The sequence below is a fragment of the Marmota flaviventris genome, chromosome 1, assembly GCF_047511675.1.
Source record: "Marmota flaviventris isolate mMarFla1 chromosome 1, mMarFla1.hap1, whole genome shotgun sequence".
NCBI lineage: Eukaryota > Metazoa > Chordata > Mammalia > Rodentia > Sciuridae > Marmota > Marmota flaviventris.
Genome location: NC_092498.1, coordinates 86,143,844 through 86,162,578, shown reverse-complemented (window position 1 = coordinate 86,162,578; position 18,735 = coordinate 86,143,844). Strand labels below are relative to the sequence as shown.

General features: G+C 51.6%; 1 protein-coding gene across 1 annotated transcript; it reads left to right on the top strand.

Annotated features, from left to right (window-relative positions):
• Nucleotides 1-7,913: 7,913 nt before the first annotated feature.
• Hoxa11 (homeobox A11) lies at nucleotides 7,914-10,278 on the top strand. Its single transcript, XM_027939716.3, has 2 exons — nucleotides 7,914-8,619; nucleotides 10,046-10,278. Exons 1-2 carry the CDS (start codon nucleotides 7,914-7,916, stop codon nucleotides 10,276-10,278), a joined length of 939 nt encoding a protein of 312 aa, XP_027795517.1.
• The last annotated feature ends 8,457 nt before the right edge of the window (nucleotides 10,279-18,735 follow it).

Sequence of the window (18,735 nt, the reverse complement as noted above, 5' to 3'; positions counted from 1 at the left end):
CCAAAGCTGCTCGCTGACGTCACTGCAGGCCAAGCTGGCCCAGCGGAGCTCTGTATTTAGCTATTTGATGAGGACAAGCCGATTCAAATGAATGTTTTGTGCGGGTGCCCCCTTCTCCGCCCCGCCCCTCCCTCCCCAAGAGAATAATCGGGTATTTAATCTCTCCTGGTCTTAATTCTTGGCAGCGTGGAAGGTGGTTTGCAACGGGAAATAAAACTTGACAGGAGCATTTTCTCTAAAAGGGGTTTTGAGACGGGCTGAAAAGAAACCGTGTTTTTCTCTACCAAATACTTCCGCTTTCTGAGCCCGGAGTTGAGCCGTGCGATGAGATCCGAGGGAGCCAAGCGCCAGCTGGGTGCTTAGGCCATGTTTTGGACCCGAGCTGCCGAATCCCGGCGCTCCAGACAGTTGCTTTCTCCACCTGGGCGTGGAAGCGCCTTGGGCCTCGCTGCGCCCGGCGCATCTGCCAGGTCGGGCTCTGTGGGCCCCGGCGCCGCCCGCAGCCTGACGCCAGGACCCAGCGCACCGGGTCTTAGCACAGGCGGGGGCCGGGGTTGGCATCCAGCGTAGTACCCAAGCGCTGGCTGAGGGTACCTGGGATCAGGCGAGAGAAGAGGGCCCTGGAGAGGGTGTAGCTTTAGCTCTGCGCCTTCTGACCTGGGGGAATTGGGACTAGAGCTCCCAGGGGAGGTGGTGAGAGCAGCGCTGGGGGCTTTGTTTCTCCGCCAAAGGCCTGGGAACACTGCGCAAAATGGAGGGGGGTAAGGGGGTGAGCTGCGCAGCATGCGTGGGTTGTCTGGGCTGCTATTGGGTGAAAGAGGCTGGAGACAGCCGCGTCCCCCTCCCGGCGGCGGCACAGAGAGCTCTCTCCTCTCTCTCCATAAAGGTCAAGTCCTCGGCGCCACTGCCGCCTCCACGGTCAGGGCCGGTGGCGGTAGCTCCCGACCGCAGCCGCAATTTCAGGAAGGCTCAGATGTACAATTGGCGGGGTCATCATTCCTGCTGCAAGTGGGTTCTGGTACCTTGGGTTCCAGCACTGGAGCAGTATTCTTTCTTGATTTCCAACGCCCTTACTCCTATCCCTATTGGAAAGGAGTCCCGGGAACAGGGATGACCCAGACTATGTCCTCGTCCCGGAAGAGCGGGATCTTCCCCAGCCCAGAAGACTTCAGAACCGGCCGAGGCCTACCCGGGGCAAGAGGGAGCACCTGCAAGCCTAAGGAGCAGATGTGACTGGGATGGAATTCTGGGTCCAGGTAGGAACAAGTGGCCTACAAGACCAGCGGCCTAGTGCAGGAAAGGAAAGCAAAGGCCCTGCTGAGGTCCCGGAGTCCAGGCCCTTCATCACGGTATGGCAGACCTTTGGGGAACCTCTATGCTCTTCTGCCAGAAATCTGCACCGAGGAGGACTCTGCCGATGTAAAGATTTCAGATTCCTGGACCCCAAGAAGCCTTCACTATGCTATGCAAGGAGGGGAGCCCTTTAATGCCCTGCCCATAGCCTTCCTGCTGTAGGTCAGTGCTTCTGGCTCAGCAGCAAACATCTTGAGCCTATTCTGCTTCTGTGGCTGGCTATCACTCCAGATGAACCAAAGAGGACCTACAAATGATTTTTTTTTTTTTAAGACTGAAAAGCTGGGCTTTACCCCAGGGCTGCAAAGGCAGGGTTGGGTCTAGGGTGGGGATAGGGTGGAGATATATAGCAGAAGGGATTCCAAAGTATCATGGCAGAACTGCCTGGCAGTGTGGGTAACGAAGGCTCCTTGGGCAGGGGTAGATAGGAGCAGAGGCTCTTTTCAAGCATGGAGTGTGAGCCACCAACAGCACTAGTAGAAATGAAGCTTGGGGTAAGTTGAGATCCTGTGAGCCATGGCCTTGGGAACTAAGACCAGGACATAGAGCCAACCTTCTGGTTGGACTGCCCTCTTTTGTCATCCTATTGCAGGTACATTCGGCAGGAGAAACCCGTTTGGGCCGAAACTGCAGGGAAAATAGACGGCAGACACTGAGAACCAGGGCTTTGTGCTTTAATTTTCCCCATCTACTTGTTCCTGCTCGATAGGAAAAAAAAATAAAATCTTCTCTAATGAGTTGGCAACAGTAAAAATAAAAATAGTTCTCAAAGGTAGTAACCCTCCCTTCTCCCATCAGTTTGAGACCCACTAAACTAAATGATAACCAGATTGCTTGGGCATTTGAGACACTCAGCTGAACCCTATGCCCTACCCCCCAGTGGCCAGAGGAAGAATATGGACTTCTTCAGGTATTGAGGGGCACTGGAGGATGATTCTACCCGTTGGTCAGACCAAAAACCAACTATGAGGTCAAGTTCAAGGCACTATCTGTTCCTGTGCTTTAGGGAAGAGTAAGAGAATTTAAGGGGAGGGTTGGTGCTTGACAAAGTGACAAATTAATCCCTGCCTTCACCTTGTAGTAACAGAAGTGTTCCCATGATATTTTATTGAAGCAAAAATGGTAGATTGACCATGATCTTCCAATAAACCATTCCCTCAGAACAAATACTTAGAGATCTCTTGGGCCATTGCATTCAATCCATCTCCCTAGCCCACTACCAAGGACAGTAACCCCAAGGACACCTCCTACTTGGAAGGAAAGATTCTCCAAATAGAGACCTGGCCTTCAATCCTGTCTAGAGCTCTGTGGCCATTTCCACCTTCATCCTCCTGGCTGATTCTTGCACCTGTGTGCATTATGGTCACCAGGGTAGCAATAATCTTCTCTTCAGCTTTTTCAAAACAGTCAACATTTGGGACAGAAGAAAGTAAGAGCTTATGTCAGCAAGAAGAGGCAAAATATTAAAGGTGCCCTAAGAAATCCATTGAGAAACAACTGTAGACAATTAGGAATGAGATTTGGTCTGACAAAGGTGTCCAACCCTTCCCAGGTCAGCTACTGTTGGAGATTGCTGAGGCCAGAAAAGCAGGAGCTGGGTCCCCAGAAGAAAAGTGTTGGTGAAGGAGGGAGCGAGAAAAATAAAGCAGACATAGTAGGGATTTGGGATGGAGTAGTCCAAAGAAGGAGGTGAGAGACCCAGTTCAGATCTAGACAGGGGAGGTGGGAAATCTAATAGACCCCTCTCTCTATGCCTGCATACTAAGTGCCCTCCAGTGGCATCTTAGCTCTTGCACAGCCTAGAAAAGACATCAGAAAAAAGCAGGAGAACTGAGAAGGGAAGACTGGCTGGAAAGAGGCAGGATAGGAGAAGAGCTAGCAGGAACTGCAAGAGAACAGGACCGGTTTGAGAAGGAATGTGTTGAGTGGGGGCAGCTTGGTTTGACATTCACACTGTGGACCCTATGGACCACTAGCTTGCATTCAAAGGGCTGCAAGTATAGGCACTTGGAGACTTCAGATTTTCAGAGTCAGGGGACAGGGAGCGTCCCAAGCCAGGGAGCATCCCAAGCCAACCCCAAGGATAGCGAGGACAGCCTTGCCAGTTGGGGTTAGGAAGCTTGGAGTCCAGAGGTGCTCTCTGCCCCACAGCTCAATCCTCCCTTGGAGTGAGAAGATGTTAAGCTGACTGTCAAGTGATGGTTTTTGCAGCACCTGTCCCTTGAATGTGTTGGAAATGCCCCAGGCACAACAACCGGGGTAACGGGCTTCCAATTGCCCAACTGCGCAGTGACTGCCCCGAGGCCACCCCGCCCAGGCTTTGTGGAGGGCTCGCGGCTGCCCAGACCTCCTCTACTACAAGAAAAAGCGGATGCGGCAGAGGCGCCTGGACAGACTTTATTCTGATATCCCGCCTGGGAAGGCGGGTGGAGCGCGGGTTGCACTACCACCATCCTCAGACAGTGGCAGTCAACCCTCCAAAGAGGGTCCAGGAAGCGATGCGCAGCACCGCCCCCACCCCCCAACTTTAGAACAAACCAGAAGAAGCCTCAGAAAGGCTTGGCCAGTTTTGTTGACCAAATTTTGTTAGCCATTTCCGCCTGACAAGGCTGGCGCGGGCGCCGGCCTTCTCTCCGGGTGGCCACCTCCAAAAGCTACGCCGGGAGAGAGGGGGCCAGCCCTGCGGAGATCTGCCTAGAACTTGAAGTTCGGAAAAACAAGGAGAGATTGAACCGGCTCCCTCCCTTCTTTACAGACACACACGCACCGTCAGGCCGCCGCCACTTCCTGCCTTTGTTTTTCTTCCTCCAAACATTTTTGGCCTCGCGCATTAGCCGCCGGGGAGCTCCGGATGGACGATTAAAGGAAATACACGCCGAAGAGTGTTTTCTGAAGATGGCCCCGCGCTGTGGAGCTCTTGAGAAACGGCAGCTTATGGGAAAACAGTCGCCAGGGCCAATGTCACAACCTTGCCCGCCGCGGTCTCTTCAAGAATTGGAACTCGGACTTGGCTTTCCGGGGTGGCCTTATTCCCATTCGGTTCTTCCCCAGAGCCCGGCTCCGCTTGGCTGCTGGGCCTCCTGCAAAGCCGAAGATTCAGTTAGGCTCATAGGAAAGTCAAAACCAAGGTTCTGCAGTTCTCTCTCCCGTTCTTCCCCAAGATTTGGTCGGAACCTCAGAGCGGCGCAGACCCCTTACCCCTGCCGCCTGCATAGAAGAACATTCACACTACCTGTGCGTATTCCGCGCAAGTGGGGCGGAAGCGGTCAAAGCTGGGAACGTTGCGCAGCCTTGGGATCTGAGCACCCGCTTCTTGTTCCTGCTGGGGAACTAAAAGCATTCTGCAGCTCCGGGGCGTTTTCCCTTCTGCTGGCATCAAAAGCCTCTTCCCTCATTCATCTTCACGGCAGCGCCCCCACACGCCCCCTTCCAGGTTGCAAGTCCCTCTGGGCACCCGGCTTCGGTACAGCTTGCCCAATTGCCCTGCCAACCACTCCGGAAGCTCCTTCCTCTGTCCCCATGCTTTCCTCGGGAATTCTCCTTGTCTCCTTGCAGACACCCTTAGGATCCAGACAAGCAGGCACCCACTCAGCTTGGCCCTGGAGGACATAGAAGGCAACGGTTATGCAGAGCACGCACAGACCCATACCCACCTTTCTGCAAGAACTCCTTCCCCCTGGCACCAGGGAAACCGATCTAATTAAGAGAGGGGCTGTATTCTGCCTGGGGAGGTAGCTTGGCGTCCCCCAGCTGGTGGGCCACCGTGGCCCCACTGCTCAGACACAAGCTGAAGTTGACTGCCAAAACTGCTATAAAACCGCAGGTCTGTCTAGAACTGTTTTCGGTTCTCCTAGACGCCCCCGGGGTTCAATTATGGTCTTAAAAGCCCTAATACAAGTGCAAGAATTTGTTTGCCTTCACCCAGGGGCGGGGCGAGCCCTGCAATGGTGGCGCCTTTGTTATGGCAAAGTCACTGAAACCCTTCATGCATTCCTTTTGTTCAAGGTAGGGGTGGTGAGGACTGGGTGGGCTTCTGGGAGAGAGTTTGGAAGAGTCAAAATCAAGGCAGAAAGATAAGAAACTACTCAAATACTGCTGTATGAAACCTCTCTATCTCTCTCTCTCTTTCATATTCTGTCTCCAAGAGCAGATACTGTATAGAGAAATAAATATTTTGCCTTGTTGATCACTGCTGGAAATAGAAGTTTTTTCACTGCAGGACAATCCCATAATTGTGATTCCCAGCTTTAGGAGGTCTCAAGCTACCCTTCCTCAATAACCTTCCCTCCCACTGGACCTTCTTATTCACACTGCTGCTGCCCTCTATGCAAGCCACAGTGGACAAATATGTCAAGCTGAAGATACACGAATAATTTCAAGTTTAGCTCTCAGGGATTCAAGGGGCATGAAAGTTCTTGCAGCAAATCCTGAATAAAGAGTTCATTAAACCATTGTGTCTGAGTAGCTTGATTTGTAATAAGCAACCCTTGTGTGTGTGTGTGTGGGGGGGGGCACATAAACATTAATGCTAATAAATTAGTTTACTCCACTACAGAGTAATTACTTGATATTATTGATATTTACAGGGTATTCAAATGCAGTGGTGGGTCATTATTTGGAGAAAAGACATAATGAGAATATTTTTTCCAGTGCAATACATGATTAAATTTGTTATTGAGTCGGTTACAGTCAGCTCAGCAATAAATACATTAATCGATGTTGACACTTAAATACCAAAGACCTTAGAGTTTATACTCTAAATCTCTCCACATATATAAAGATCTTTGGCTATTTCATAGATGCAGAAGGGAAAAGGTTTCCATTTTTGATTTTTGGACTTCTTTCTCTGACACCCCCACTCCTTCCTAGAGTTGTGGGGAGGCCTCAGGTCTGTATTCCTATTCCTGGCCCTACCTGTCTGCTCTGTGCCCTCTCCCTTCTTTCATTTCCCCCCAAATATTATTCCTTTAATCTGCAGAATGATAAACATTATTTTGCCTATTTAATTTCCCAATTTCCTTCTCCCAAGAAAGGTATGTTCAAACCAGCAACTATGGCCTCTGCTTTTATCTTTAGAGCAAACCTAACCGTTTTAAGGCATCCTTATTGCCCAAGGTGCAGGGAGTTGGAAAGCATCTCTCTCTCTCTCTCTCTCTCTCTCTCTCTCTCTCTCTCTCTGTGTGTGTGTGTGTGTGTGTGTGTGTCTTTCTCTCTCTCTCTCTGGTATTGTGCTCCTTCTCTGGAATGAGTAGCCGAAAGACACAGAGCTTTCTGAGTTTCTGCCTTGCACATCTCTCACTTTCATTCTTAGGATGTGCAAGGGGGAAAAAAAGAGGCAAGTCACCCCTTTCTTGGTCAGGACTCCTTGGCTATCACTCCCTCCTTGCTGGCCCCCCTTTTCCCTCACAGCCCCATAGCTCAGCAAGCATCCTGGCAGGGTCCCCCAAAGGTGCAGCATACCCAGGGGAAGGCTCCTCGGATGTCAGCGCCTCTAAAACAGCCCAAGGCTTGCCTCAATTGCATGGTTTCCCGATTCCTCAGCTCCAGAAGACCAGGCAGGCATGCGGACCGGAGAGCAGAGGCGCAGCCCCAGAGCGTCTGGCTCTGCCGAGTCACTGGAACCCAGGCAGGCTGCTAGGAGAAGGGGGTTTCTCCAAGGACAGCGGGTGGGGTGAAGAGACAGGCGGGGAAGATTAAGGGAAAGGTGGATCCCGGGTGAGACGAAGGACCTTCCGGACCCCGCGAATCATTGACAAACCGCGGGGGAAGCCGCCTTGGTTCTTGGCGGTTTAGGGACGGAAGGCACTAAAGCGCTTCGGAAGTGACCGTGAATGCGAGCGTGTAATCAAGCCACCGTGCAAATCAGACAAGCCTCGAGGCGGGCACATCCACGGCTGCGAACCCTGGCCCCAAAAGGGGTCTGGCTAGCTTCTTAGGCTGAGGTGCTTCCCAGAGCAAGCCTGTGGGAGGGGGGCTGAGAAGAAGGGGGTGAGAACGTGAGTCTCCAGAAGAACACACTCTGAGACCATGGGCCACACAGCTTCGGGCTTCCACCTGGTCACCCCCAACCCAGAGCATCCTTCACCCAGCCGGGGAGTGGGGGTGGGGATGTCGGGAGTTCAGATCTCTCACCGCCCAGGGCGCACTCGAGGGCCAGGATCATGCAGCTGAGCAAAAGCGAGCTGCACCGGGGCGCACCCCAGCCTCACCGCGCGCCGGGAGGCCCCCCAGCCAACATGAGTTACACCGGCGATTACGTGCTTTCGGTGAGAACACCGAGTGACGATCTGTTGCTTCCCCTGAGGTGGCTACAAAGAAAGGAAGCCGAGGAGGGAGGGGAGGGGAAAAAAAGGAAAGGGGGGAAAAAGGCCCGGACTAGCTCGCAGCTTGTCAATTTCAACATCGGGTCACATGACCAGCACCTCCCTGCTAAGGATGGGGATAGATTTCCACGTCAGCTTACGTCTCCAAATTTCTACTTCACGGATCCGCTTCAAAGAGGCAGCTGCAGTGGAGAATCATGTTAAGCTCGGCTACTGCGGAGAGCCCAAGGTAGCCCAATGATGGATTTTGATGAGCGTGGTCCCTGCTCCTCTAACATGTATTTGCCAAGTTGTACTTACTACGTCTCGGGTCCAGATTTCTCCAGCCTCCCTTCTTTTCTGCCCCAGACCCCGTCTTCGCGCCCAATGACATACTCCTACTCCTCCAACCTGCCCCAGGTCCAACCCGTGCGCGAAGTGACCTTCAGAGAGTACGCCATTGAGCCCGCCACTAAATGGCACCCCCGCGGCAATCTGGCCCACTGCTACTCCGCAGAGGAGCTCGTGCACAGAGACTGCCTGCAGGCGCCCAGTGCGGCCGGCGTGCCTGGCGACGTGCTGGCCAAGAGCTCGGCCAACGTCTACCACCACCCCACCCCCGCCGTCTCCTCCAATTTCTATAGCACGGTGGGCAGGAACGGCGTCCTGCCACAGGCTTTCGACCAGTTTTTTGAGACGGCCTACGGCACCCCGGAAAACCTCGCCGCTTCTGACTACCCTGGGGACAAGAGCGCCGAAAAGGGGCCCCCAGCGGCAACGGCGACCTCCGCGGCGGCGGCGGCGGCGGCCACCGGCGCGCCGGCAACTTCAAGTTCGGACAGCGGCGGCGGCTGCCGGGAGGCGGCGGCGGCGGCGGAGGAGAAGGAACGGCGGCGGCGCCCGGAGAGCAGCAGCAGCCCCGAGTCGTCTTCCGGCCACACTGAGGACAAGGCCGGCGGCTCCAGTACGTATAAAGGCAGTGTGCCCCGCGCTTTATGAAAGGGGAGTTGGAAATCTAGCGCAGCACCGCTGTTAAATTTTTATATGCTGTTTTATAAGCATATAAGGTTTATGAAGGGCCTTTAGGTTTCCCCCAACAAAACTTTGTTATAAAAGGCGGGATCACGTGGCGAGTGCTGAAATTGGCCGTGAAATACCCACCGGCCAAAGCATGCCTGCAAAAAAAAAAAAAAACAACTCCCCTTTTCCCTTTTTTTCCTTTCCCAGCTCCCAAACTCGGCAGCTCGATCCCGCTCGGGGCCAGCTCCAGGCTGGGGAGCCGGAGGTGGGCGCCTGTAAATTCCCCCTGCAAGGGCTTCAGGAGCCTTTGATAGCGAGGTAATCCGGAGATTTTTATAAAAGCCATGTGTTGCGCCGGGACTCTGGTCCCGGCTGGGATTCAAAGGCATCGCTTTTTAATGATGGCGCTAGGAGAGCGTTTAACAGATAAAGTGGCCCGCTTAGCTCGAGCAATATATTAAAGAAACAAATTAACCCAAAGTTGGCCTTTTTGTCCAAAGGAAGCCATTTTCCTCTGGCGCTGTGGCAATTACGTGCCGTCTTCTGTCCAACTGCATGTTATTCACAATTGTTATTAAATCTGTCAAAAGTGAATTTTGGGTTTTTTTTTGTCTCATGGGTTTTTTGTTGTTGTTGTTTTAAGGGGGGGGGGGGAGCAAATTGAGCCTGCCTGAAGCTTCGGAAAGCCTCTATTGCATCCACCCTACCTAAAATAGCATCCCTGCAGCCCCTGAAAGCCCCCTGGCTGTGTGGTGGTGGTACTTAACTGAAGACCAAGGATAGGGGGCCTTCCGCTGCCACCTCCCACCTCGAAGGAACTGGGAGACTGGTGGAGGCGGCAGAAGGTTGTGGCCAGGACTCAGGCTGACAAAGACCGGGCAGCCGCCCCAGATGTTAACGATAGAGGAATCGTGGCCGCAACAGGGAAAGACTGGGGCCCCGGCCGCCTTTACTACCTCGGGAACAGGCGGTCCAGGTGCTGAAGGTGAAATGTCCGCAGGCGGCTGTTTGTTTAGTCTGGCGGGGCAAGAAGCAGCCAGCAACCCCCACTCGGCTGCTTTCAAAGCGGCTTCAGCAGAGCAAACTCGCCTGTTGCTGTGAGGAGCCCTCCTTTCTGCTCAGGGGGCAGCAGGAGCACCTTCCCCGGGGGCCTATCTAGGGAGCTGCCTTTTATCTGCGGCTGAGCCTCCCATTGCAGCTTGTCCCCTGCCAGCAGTAGGAACTTGAGGCCAGGGCCTGGAGAGACCTTAAGGGGACTTAGGCTGAGACTCCAGATCCTGTGGTGAGCCCCTTTCCTCAATTCGGGGCTCTGGTGAGGGGGGATTGCAGGCACTGTGCCTGACTCACCCCCTGCCTTTCTCCCTCCATAGGTGGCCAACGAACCCGCAAAAAGCGATGCCCCTATACCAAGTACCAGATAAGAGAGCTGGAGCGAGAGTTCTTCTTCAGCGTCTACATCAACAAAGAGAAGCGCCTGCAACTGTCCCGAATGCTCAACCTCACCGACCGTCAAGTCAAAATCTGGTTTCAAAACAGAAGAATGAAGGAAAAAAAAATTAACAGAGACCGTTTACAGTACTACTCAGCTAACCCACTCCTCTAAGGCTCCAGCCTTCTGGAAATGGGTGGGGGGGCTTCATACATATGAGATCATATGCAGATTTTGCCCTTGACAAGGTCAAGCCACACAGTGACTTTTGAAAAAAAAGGAGGTGTACAAGAGAGGGGAAGAAGCTGCACCAAGATAGCTCAACAGGAGGGGGCCTGGGATTCTCTTGGTTAAGATCTCAATGGTTAAGTTTCCTAATAATAATTGGATTCTGGGAGTTGTGCATTCACTAGAATGAATGGTTTGGGACCCCTGGTGGTTCATTCTTGGAGCCTGTAGAGCCTGAGGCTGGGTGTGGCCTCCCCTGGGGGACTAGGCCTCCTGACAGGGCCCCTGGAGACCAACGCCTCCCAGGACCCTCCACACAGAGCCTGCCCTACCCTAGGACTCCTAAGTCAAGAAGCTGTGTGCCCTCCAAGCCCAGTTCAGCTTGAGGACACAGGGCAAGGAAAGGGGAGGATTCCTAGATGCCCAGAATGAGGCTGCTTTCCAAAACCAATGTGAAAGTCAGTTGAACTAAGAAGTAGCTATGAGGTGGAAGAAGGCTGAAAATCCTTGAGGGAAAAGAAATCTACTGTCCAGGTGGTGCTGGTGTCTTTCTATCCCTCCTAGCTACTCACCATGCTGTTCCAAGCCTAAGCTCCTAGCAGTCACCTCCTGCAGCCCACCTGGATTTTCTTCCTGCCAAACAGGGTTCTTCTTCCCAGCCTGCTGCTCAGGCCCAAAGCCTGGTTGCAGAGTGGACTATTCCCTGAGGTGGAAGACATGAAAAAGCAGAGAGGCTGCACCCAGGCCGCTGGCCCCTGAATCTCCACAGGAAATGCCTGTGGAGTGCAGCAGTTTGGCAAAGTCTCCACCACATTTAATGAAGCTTGGACTTGCTCAGTGTGGGGCAGCAGAGCAGCTGGCCTGGCCATCAGGTCCTAGGATATGGCTATGAGGGGCTGGAGTCCCCCATAGTCCCCATTTTTCTTGCCACTGTCTGCTCTCATTGGCTCAGAACTGAGCTTGGAAGCTTCCGGCGGCCTTCCAAGAGCTGGAGAATGATTTGGAATTATTTTAAATGATAAATATTATATTATATTATATATATATATTTCCCTGAAGGAACCAAAGCGAATTTTAAAAGATGCAATGTAGAAGGGGTAAAATGAAAATATTTAAAGGCTCTAACTGTTTACAGTGTTCCACGGTTAAACATGCTCACTGCTAAGAATATTTGAATGTACGCTTCATACAGGGATGGTGTTCAAAAGACTTGTAAATAAAGAAACCATAACCTAATTTGTTTGAATACAGTTTTGTTTTGTCATTAGGTGATTCCCTTTGGGATGTTAGAGGGTGGGGAAGGGTATTGAGAATGGTCTTTTTAATCTCTTGCAACATTTGGAAAGTGTTAGGGGATGTTTGGAGGCAGTTCAGCCTGCCAGGACCTGAGGACCTCATCTGAGAAAGCCTCCCTCTGAATCTTTTCTGCCTCCCTACGTTAAGAAGTGTCCAGTGGCTCTGTGTCATGGAAGGGCTGGCCTGTCCTGGATTCTTACCCACTGAATATGTCACAGCATACACAGGCAACAGGGCACGAGGAAAATAAAGACAGTGGAAACCTGAGTATTGGGTCCTGGTGTGACATTCCTCTCCTTGCTTGCTTTTTACTGCCAAATGTCTCCCCTCCCCAACACCCTTTTTACTACTAATAGGACAAGGTTATCAAGCCCCTCAGGGAATGAGGAGGTGACTGAATCAGAAATTTGGTACAATAGAAACCAATCTTAAGAAGCCAAGGTGGTTGATAAACCATGTCCTTGTGGAAAGTGGGCTCCTAGGGGTGGGATCTCAGGCTCTAGAATGCGGTACTTCATCTTCTCAGAGTAACCTCAGCCCTAGAGAAAGCCTTGGGGCCTAAAGAGGCCAATGGGCCTGACCCCAAGTTGCCCTTGCTTACTTCAGGATTGGGAGGCCTGAGTAGAACCCCTCTGGGATGCCCTTTTGATCCCCTTCAACAAGAAGGGAATCAGTCTGGGTACCAGAGCAGAGCAAATTCTCAAGAACCTCTAAGTGTGCTTTCTCCCCAGCTCCTAGATGAGGCAGTCTTTTCTTTGGGAGAAAAGATGCCGGTTTCCTCTTTGTTTGCTGCCTTTGAACTTCTGCCTTAAATTTGGACATCACCCATAACCTTGAGGGGCAGGGACGAAAGGACAGAGCCTTTTGTTGCCCACCCCACCCTCTCTCCAGCCACCCAGACAGGGCCAAAGCAGCAAAGAGGGTCGCATTTGAAGAGAGGCCCCAGACCCTGCTCTGTTTGTTTGTTTGTTTGCCTAACTGGCCCGACAGGGGAAGCCAAGCTGAAAGGCCAGTAGAACAGACCCCTAGATGAATGTCTAGGTTGACAGACACACAGAGAAGAACAAGGGCCCTCCTTGGGGGGCTGGGAGGGGGGCTGGCAGGGAAGCCCGGATTTAGGGAAAGACTTCCTTTGGGATGGTTAAAGATTAACCAAAGTCTCTCAAGTTGCTAGATAGAGTCTAGCCAGGAGAACTGCTCTCGGGCGGGCGGCGGGCGGGCGCGGGTTTGATTTCTGAGCCCTATAAAAGCCCATCCTCTGATGGCTGTGACAATGTGGTCGTAAACCCGTCCGGGGCTGGCCAATTTGCATATTTGGATTGCGCCGCTATAAACCCGGCTGGGGTTTTGCAGCAATTTCTTAGATGTAAAAATGAGATCTCAATAGCAACGGGCTAGGCACATTCTCTCCTTCTGTCCTCTCTTCCTCTCTGCCGGGAGCTGGCTTCCCTCTCCTGGCTAGAGGCTGGAGACTGGAGCTCCGTCTGAGGCTAGTCGCGCAGCCGCCACGAGATGGCGCACTTCCGATCAATGTCAAAGCCGCCGGGGAGCCGGGAACCCCAGCGTGATTCTTGGCCTTTGTTTGCTTCTGATTCTAAGAGCAGCACGGTACATTATTTCACTTGTGCCGCTCCCCTTCGTATTAAAAGGTGTGTGTGGGGGGGGATCACGCATAAGAAGTAGTTGGTGTAATCTAGAGCAACGTGCCTTCCCTAGGCCTCGCCGGCGTCGTGGCGCGGAAGAAGCCACTTGGCAGTGATTTCGGAAATGTGTCAAGGTAAGAGGACACAAGTTTAGCACTTTCACTATTGTATGGGTGGGAGTGAGAAGGTGGCCATTGTCTAAGCAGGGGCCGGGAACCTAACCGGGTTTGTGGGGTGACGCAGGAGACGTTCGTCCCACCACCCCCACTTCTCCCATCGCTCCCTAAGGTTGGAAAGCAAAAGGAGGCCTAAGTGAGAAAAGTTGTTGATTTTAGCTCCGAGCGCCAGGATTTCACCCAAGGAGGTCTTTTGATTTGGTGGAAATACTCCAAATAGGATGAGCGAGGGTGGGAGGTATCCAAGCTAAAGGGTTCCAGCCCCGCTGAGATAGGGAGCTATGAGGCAGGGGAGAAATTGGAGGACTGGGCAAACAGAAAGTTTCTACTCAAAACAATGGGGTGGTCTTCATCGGCAGCTCGCTGGAGCAGTCTTATTCCCTGGGGCAGACCGCCAGAGGCTGTTGGTTTCCTACTAGGTGAGGTCTGAGGTCTGCCTAGCAGACAAGGGAAAACCTTTGTTTCCAAAAAAGGCCAATTCGGTGAAGTTGCATTTGATTCTTAAGACTGCTGGAGAAGTCTTTGTATTGCTTATCTGGAATGTGCTGTTATAAACCTAGCTGGGATTTTGCAGCAATTTCTTAGGAGAGAGGGAGAGAGGGAGAGAGGGAGAGGGGGAGAGAGAGAGAGATCTTTTGAGGATTTTACAAATATGCAAAAACGCATTGGTAAATACCTATCCATTTTCAAAGCGGACTAGAGGATAAAGTCTGAACAAGGGGTCATTCCTTCAGGGCTGTCATAAATGGAATTTTAAATTATCAAAATGCTAACAATTTGGAGTCCAAATTAAAATTCCCTTTTCCTCCTGTATTTAAAATTTTATTTCAATATTTTAACAGTTTTTTGAAAGCATTATTTTCTTTTCCCAAATATGCAGTATGTGAGATTCTACAGGGAATCCTAGAAAAAGTAGATGTTGCCTCTCTACATGTATGTAAATTTTGCTTATTAGAATCACTAGTCTTTGTTGAGAATGGGATCCCCAAAAAAACTATGTCAGAAAAAGGCAGCCATGAAAAAAACAAAAAAACACCCAAACGGTGAGCGGCTCTCTGCACTAGGAGCTATTCCTACAACCTCAGATGGGCCTTTCGTTTCAAGGCAAGGGGTCATTTATTGTGGGCAAAACTAAGAATATTGCAATTTAAGGAGTGTGTGAAAAGGCCTCAACACTCCCCCACACAATGCGGGGAAGAGCTAGCTTGGTGGTTGGATTTAGAATAATTTTAAAGCTTGTTTAAGAATAGATTGCACCTGACCGGTTAAAAAAAGACACATTAAATATCCCTGGAACTGTTGACATTCTTAAAAAAAAAAAAAAAAAAAAAAAGCCAACAGAAAAAGAACGTCATTGTTTTGGGAAATTTTTTAGTTATGCACAAATTCGTGAATTAGAGAAAACACAAAATTTTTGTTAATGCTGAATATGAAAAAACAGCATTCTTTCTTTATTTATTTTTTCCTTCTACGGAGCATCAACCCAACCCCACAGCCTGCTGGATAATTCAGAAGCCAGAAAGTATTGAGAATGGCCTCCAGATATAAATTGTTTACTAGCTATCTCAAGCTAGGGAACTCATTATTTTTCCTGTAAAAGAACACAACTTGTTTTTCGTAATTTATTTCTCCTTGTTTGGAAGGGCCTACTCAGGAAGAGGAATCGGCTTCTAGTGAACTGCAAAGTAATTCTCCGCTAACGGGCTTGCATGTTCCACGGGCCTGATGTGTATCTCAGGCTCCGTGGAGGGACCCAGTGTTATCATCAGGTAGAAATGGGCAGTTTTTACTCCTGAATAAAACTTAGGCTCTGGCTGCCGCTGCAGAGGCGGCGGAACCGCAGCGGCACAAGCCTGGTGGAGGCAAGCAGGCACCCGGGGTTTCAGGTCAAAGGCATCCTGAGCAAGAGAAAGAAATTCAGGGAGGAAGGGTGAAAGGTAAGAAGGCAGACGGGCAAGAGGGAGAGACAGTGGACAGAAGGCGACCCATGTGGTAGTTGAATCGCTTTTCTTAATCTCTCCGGAATGGGAAACCTCCGGAAACCAAAGCGATCGATAAACGAAAGGAATATTTTATTGAGGAGGCTAACACCTAGAGAGGTCCAGGAGGCTTGGGGCTGGTCAGGAATACTCGGGGCTCCAGACCAACTCAGATGGCTGAGGAGGCACAAAGTAGCATTTAACTTGAGTTTCTGCTGCGTTGATTCTCTAGCTCGAACCAGCCACAGCAGGTCAGTCCGCGAAGGGAGCGAAGGGAACCAAGGGAGCGCAGCTGCGGGCTCTTCTTTCCTAACTCAACAGTCCCAGTGCGGGTGGGACCCAGGTCCTAGGCTAGAGAGGATCTTCCATACAAGCCTGCACACTTTTCCCTCCCTTTAATCTAAGTTCAAACTCAACATCCGATTGCAGGGGGTTGGGGGAGTCACGCTGGAAGAACTCATACCAACCACCGCAAAGGTCCATGAAGACCCAAGTGTCAACCCCAGGGGCTGTGATGCTGGTGGCAGGCCTTCCCGCTCCTTCACTCTTTAACAGGGGTGGCCTTTTGTAGCAGATGCAGTATGTATGCTAAGCTAACTTTTGTAACCTTGTTGGCACGTGCAGGCTCCTGGATCTCATCCAGCATAGAAACCCATTTGGCGGTCCTACAGGGCCCTGGCCAAAACTAGCCTGAGGGGTGCCTGCAGCAGGGCATCAGGGTGTCTTAGATAGGCATTTTTCAGTGTAAGTCAGATTTGCCTTTTATTTTTCAGGGGGGTCCCTGACACCCTAAAATGTTAAGAAAGACAGGTTTACATCAATGTCTTTCACTTTATTTTTGTAGCTTTCACCATCTCAAACATACTCTCCAATGGCAACGGCCCTTTCCAAATTTGAGCCTGGAAAGTTGCTTTTTACATTGGATCCGGACAGGCAGGACGCTGGGTCCTAATCCTGGCATGCTGGCCTGCTGGGGCTCATTCTCCTCAAAGAGCCTTTCTCACTCTTGCCACCTATACTTGCCACATGACCTTTCCAGAGAGGCACAGGCAGTGCTGAGGAGAAAAGTGTCTTTTTTGGGTAGCCCCCAGTTTTGTAGCATACCCAGGTGGCACTGCTAAACACAATTCCAGTGAGTTTTACCCTCTTATTGAGCAGAGCAGGGACCAGGCAGATCCCAAAAGCCCAACGTAGGGCCCTAGGCTGCAGCGCTGTGAGCTCTTCAGTGCTCAGATTTGCTGGCTACTTAGGCATAGGGGGATGAAAATTTGTCTTGGCCTGGGGTGCAGGAACAACTCTCTCCAAGAGTGGAGAGTTAGCGATGTGTCAGCACAGTGTGGACCCGAGTCTTGATTCCGATTGTGCTAAGCAGCTGCTATAGCTTGAGGACTGAAGCTGGAAAAAAACTGGCTCCCTCAAGCTCTCCTCCTCTCTCATTTTTCTTTGTCCTTCTCTCCTCCATTCCTCTTTATTTTTCTCTCCACTATCGCCTTGTTTTGTATTCTGATACCTAGTCTGTGTAGAGCCGGTCATCACAGGGATGGAGGTAGAAGTGGCTGGAACACTGGATGACCATAGCAGTGGCATGGCCTCTTGGGCACCAATTATAAAGCAGCCACAATGGCAGCTGTTGGATTCTTAGAAACCAGAGCCTGGGCTGTACCTAGCTAGCTCTCTCGTGCACTCTTCAGGATTCTCTCAGGATGCCTATCTCCTCAGGTTGAGTTCATCCTGGAAGGAAGCATAACAGACCACCCGAATGTAAAAGTCTTTCCCTGCCACTGGCAGAGAGGTCTGATTGCTCTACTTCCTGGGATCCCCAGGGTCAGTAACTCCAGCTTTAATTGAAGCTGGATGAGTAGCCAGCCTGGGTCATTCTGGAGACCTGTAGCCCACAGGTCAGGGGCAAGGCAGAGACCTCCCCGGTTCCACTGGATCCAGCCGGAAAAGGTCACATTTCCTGAGCCTGGTATGGAGGCCCACACTTGGGGGCTAGCGCCCCAGGCTGGCCATTTCCAATTGGCTAAGAAAGCACCCCTGAGTAGGATCCAGTCAATGTTTGTTGAGCAAAGGGTCTGGCTTGGAACTCTCCTATAAAAGGGTCACAGGCCCAGCTCAGTCGCTGAGGTAATAGATTTCTTCACCCTGGGCCTTGTTAAAATGTGCACACCTTAGGAGGAAGAACTGCCCCAGCCATAGGTTTGGAGAGGATGGAGTAAGAGAGGTGGGGAGAGGCAGAAGCTTAGTGATATCAGCTTTTATTATAGCCTCCAGGAACATAGGAATGCCATGGCCCAAAGGAGAGGAAACAGTGGCAGAGGTGTCTGCTGGGCACATTCCTCCAAGTTTCCCCTTCCAGGTCTCTCCATCCTAGAACAAAAACCCTAGGGCCAAGCTTTCAATTCTCTTAAAGGACCTGAGTATGGGATCTCCTCAGGGTGTTGGTGAGGGTGTCTGGACCTGGCTCTGGCCTCCTGTCTGGTGGGGAAAGTCTTCCAGCCAAGGATGCCAGTCACTTCCCATGCTCACTTACACCAGACCTCCAAGGTTCCCCAACAGGAGATGTATAAAAGGCAAGCCAGGTGAGCACTGAAGAGGAGTAAATCCTGACTGGATGAGCCCACGGGGTAGGACACTGTTGGAGGCTAAAGGATCAGGGATCAGCTATTGCATTTGGGGGAGTATTTGGTGTGAGATGTCAGAAGTATGGCAATAGCTAGCTTCCAGTTTACTCCAGACACTGTGAGGATCCCAGTGGCTTTGGGACCAGGTTTGCTACTTTGGGAAACCAGATTCCAGAGATGGGGCCACTTCCAGGTCCAGAGCTGAATAGGAAGAACGTGAGTCCCCGACAGGGTTCCTATATGTAGTCACAGGGCACCTGGGCCTAGTGGCCATTTCTGCAACAGGGATGGGAGCACCCAAGGCGGGCTGGGGTGCGCACCGTAAACACCCCACTTGTTAACTGCGCAGGGCCCAAGAACACTTCCAACAGACCCCCGCTTAGGGCTCACATCAGAATAGGGGCGGGGCGAGCCTAGGGCCAGGCCCCCCACCAGCCACTTTAGGGCAACCCCCACAGCTCACAGCCTTCGGGCCAAGGTGTCAGGCGTGCATCTCCTGGCCCATCAATACAGATTACATATTTATATCAATCGCGGGCTCTGAGGGCGCCCTCGGAGAGCGGCCCTGCGCCTACGAAATCAAACTGGGAGTGGTCGCGCGGAAACTCTGGCTCAGGATTGGCTGCGGACGCCCGCCGCGGTGCGGGGGGATTGCTAATCGTATTCAGCATGTTTTGCACAAGAA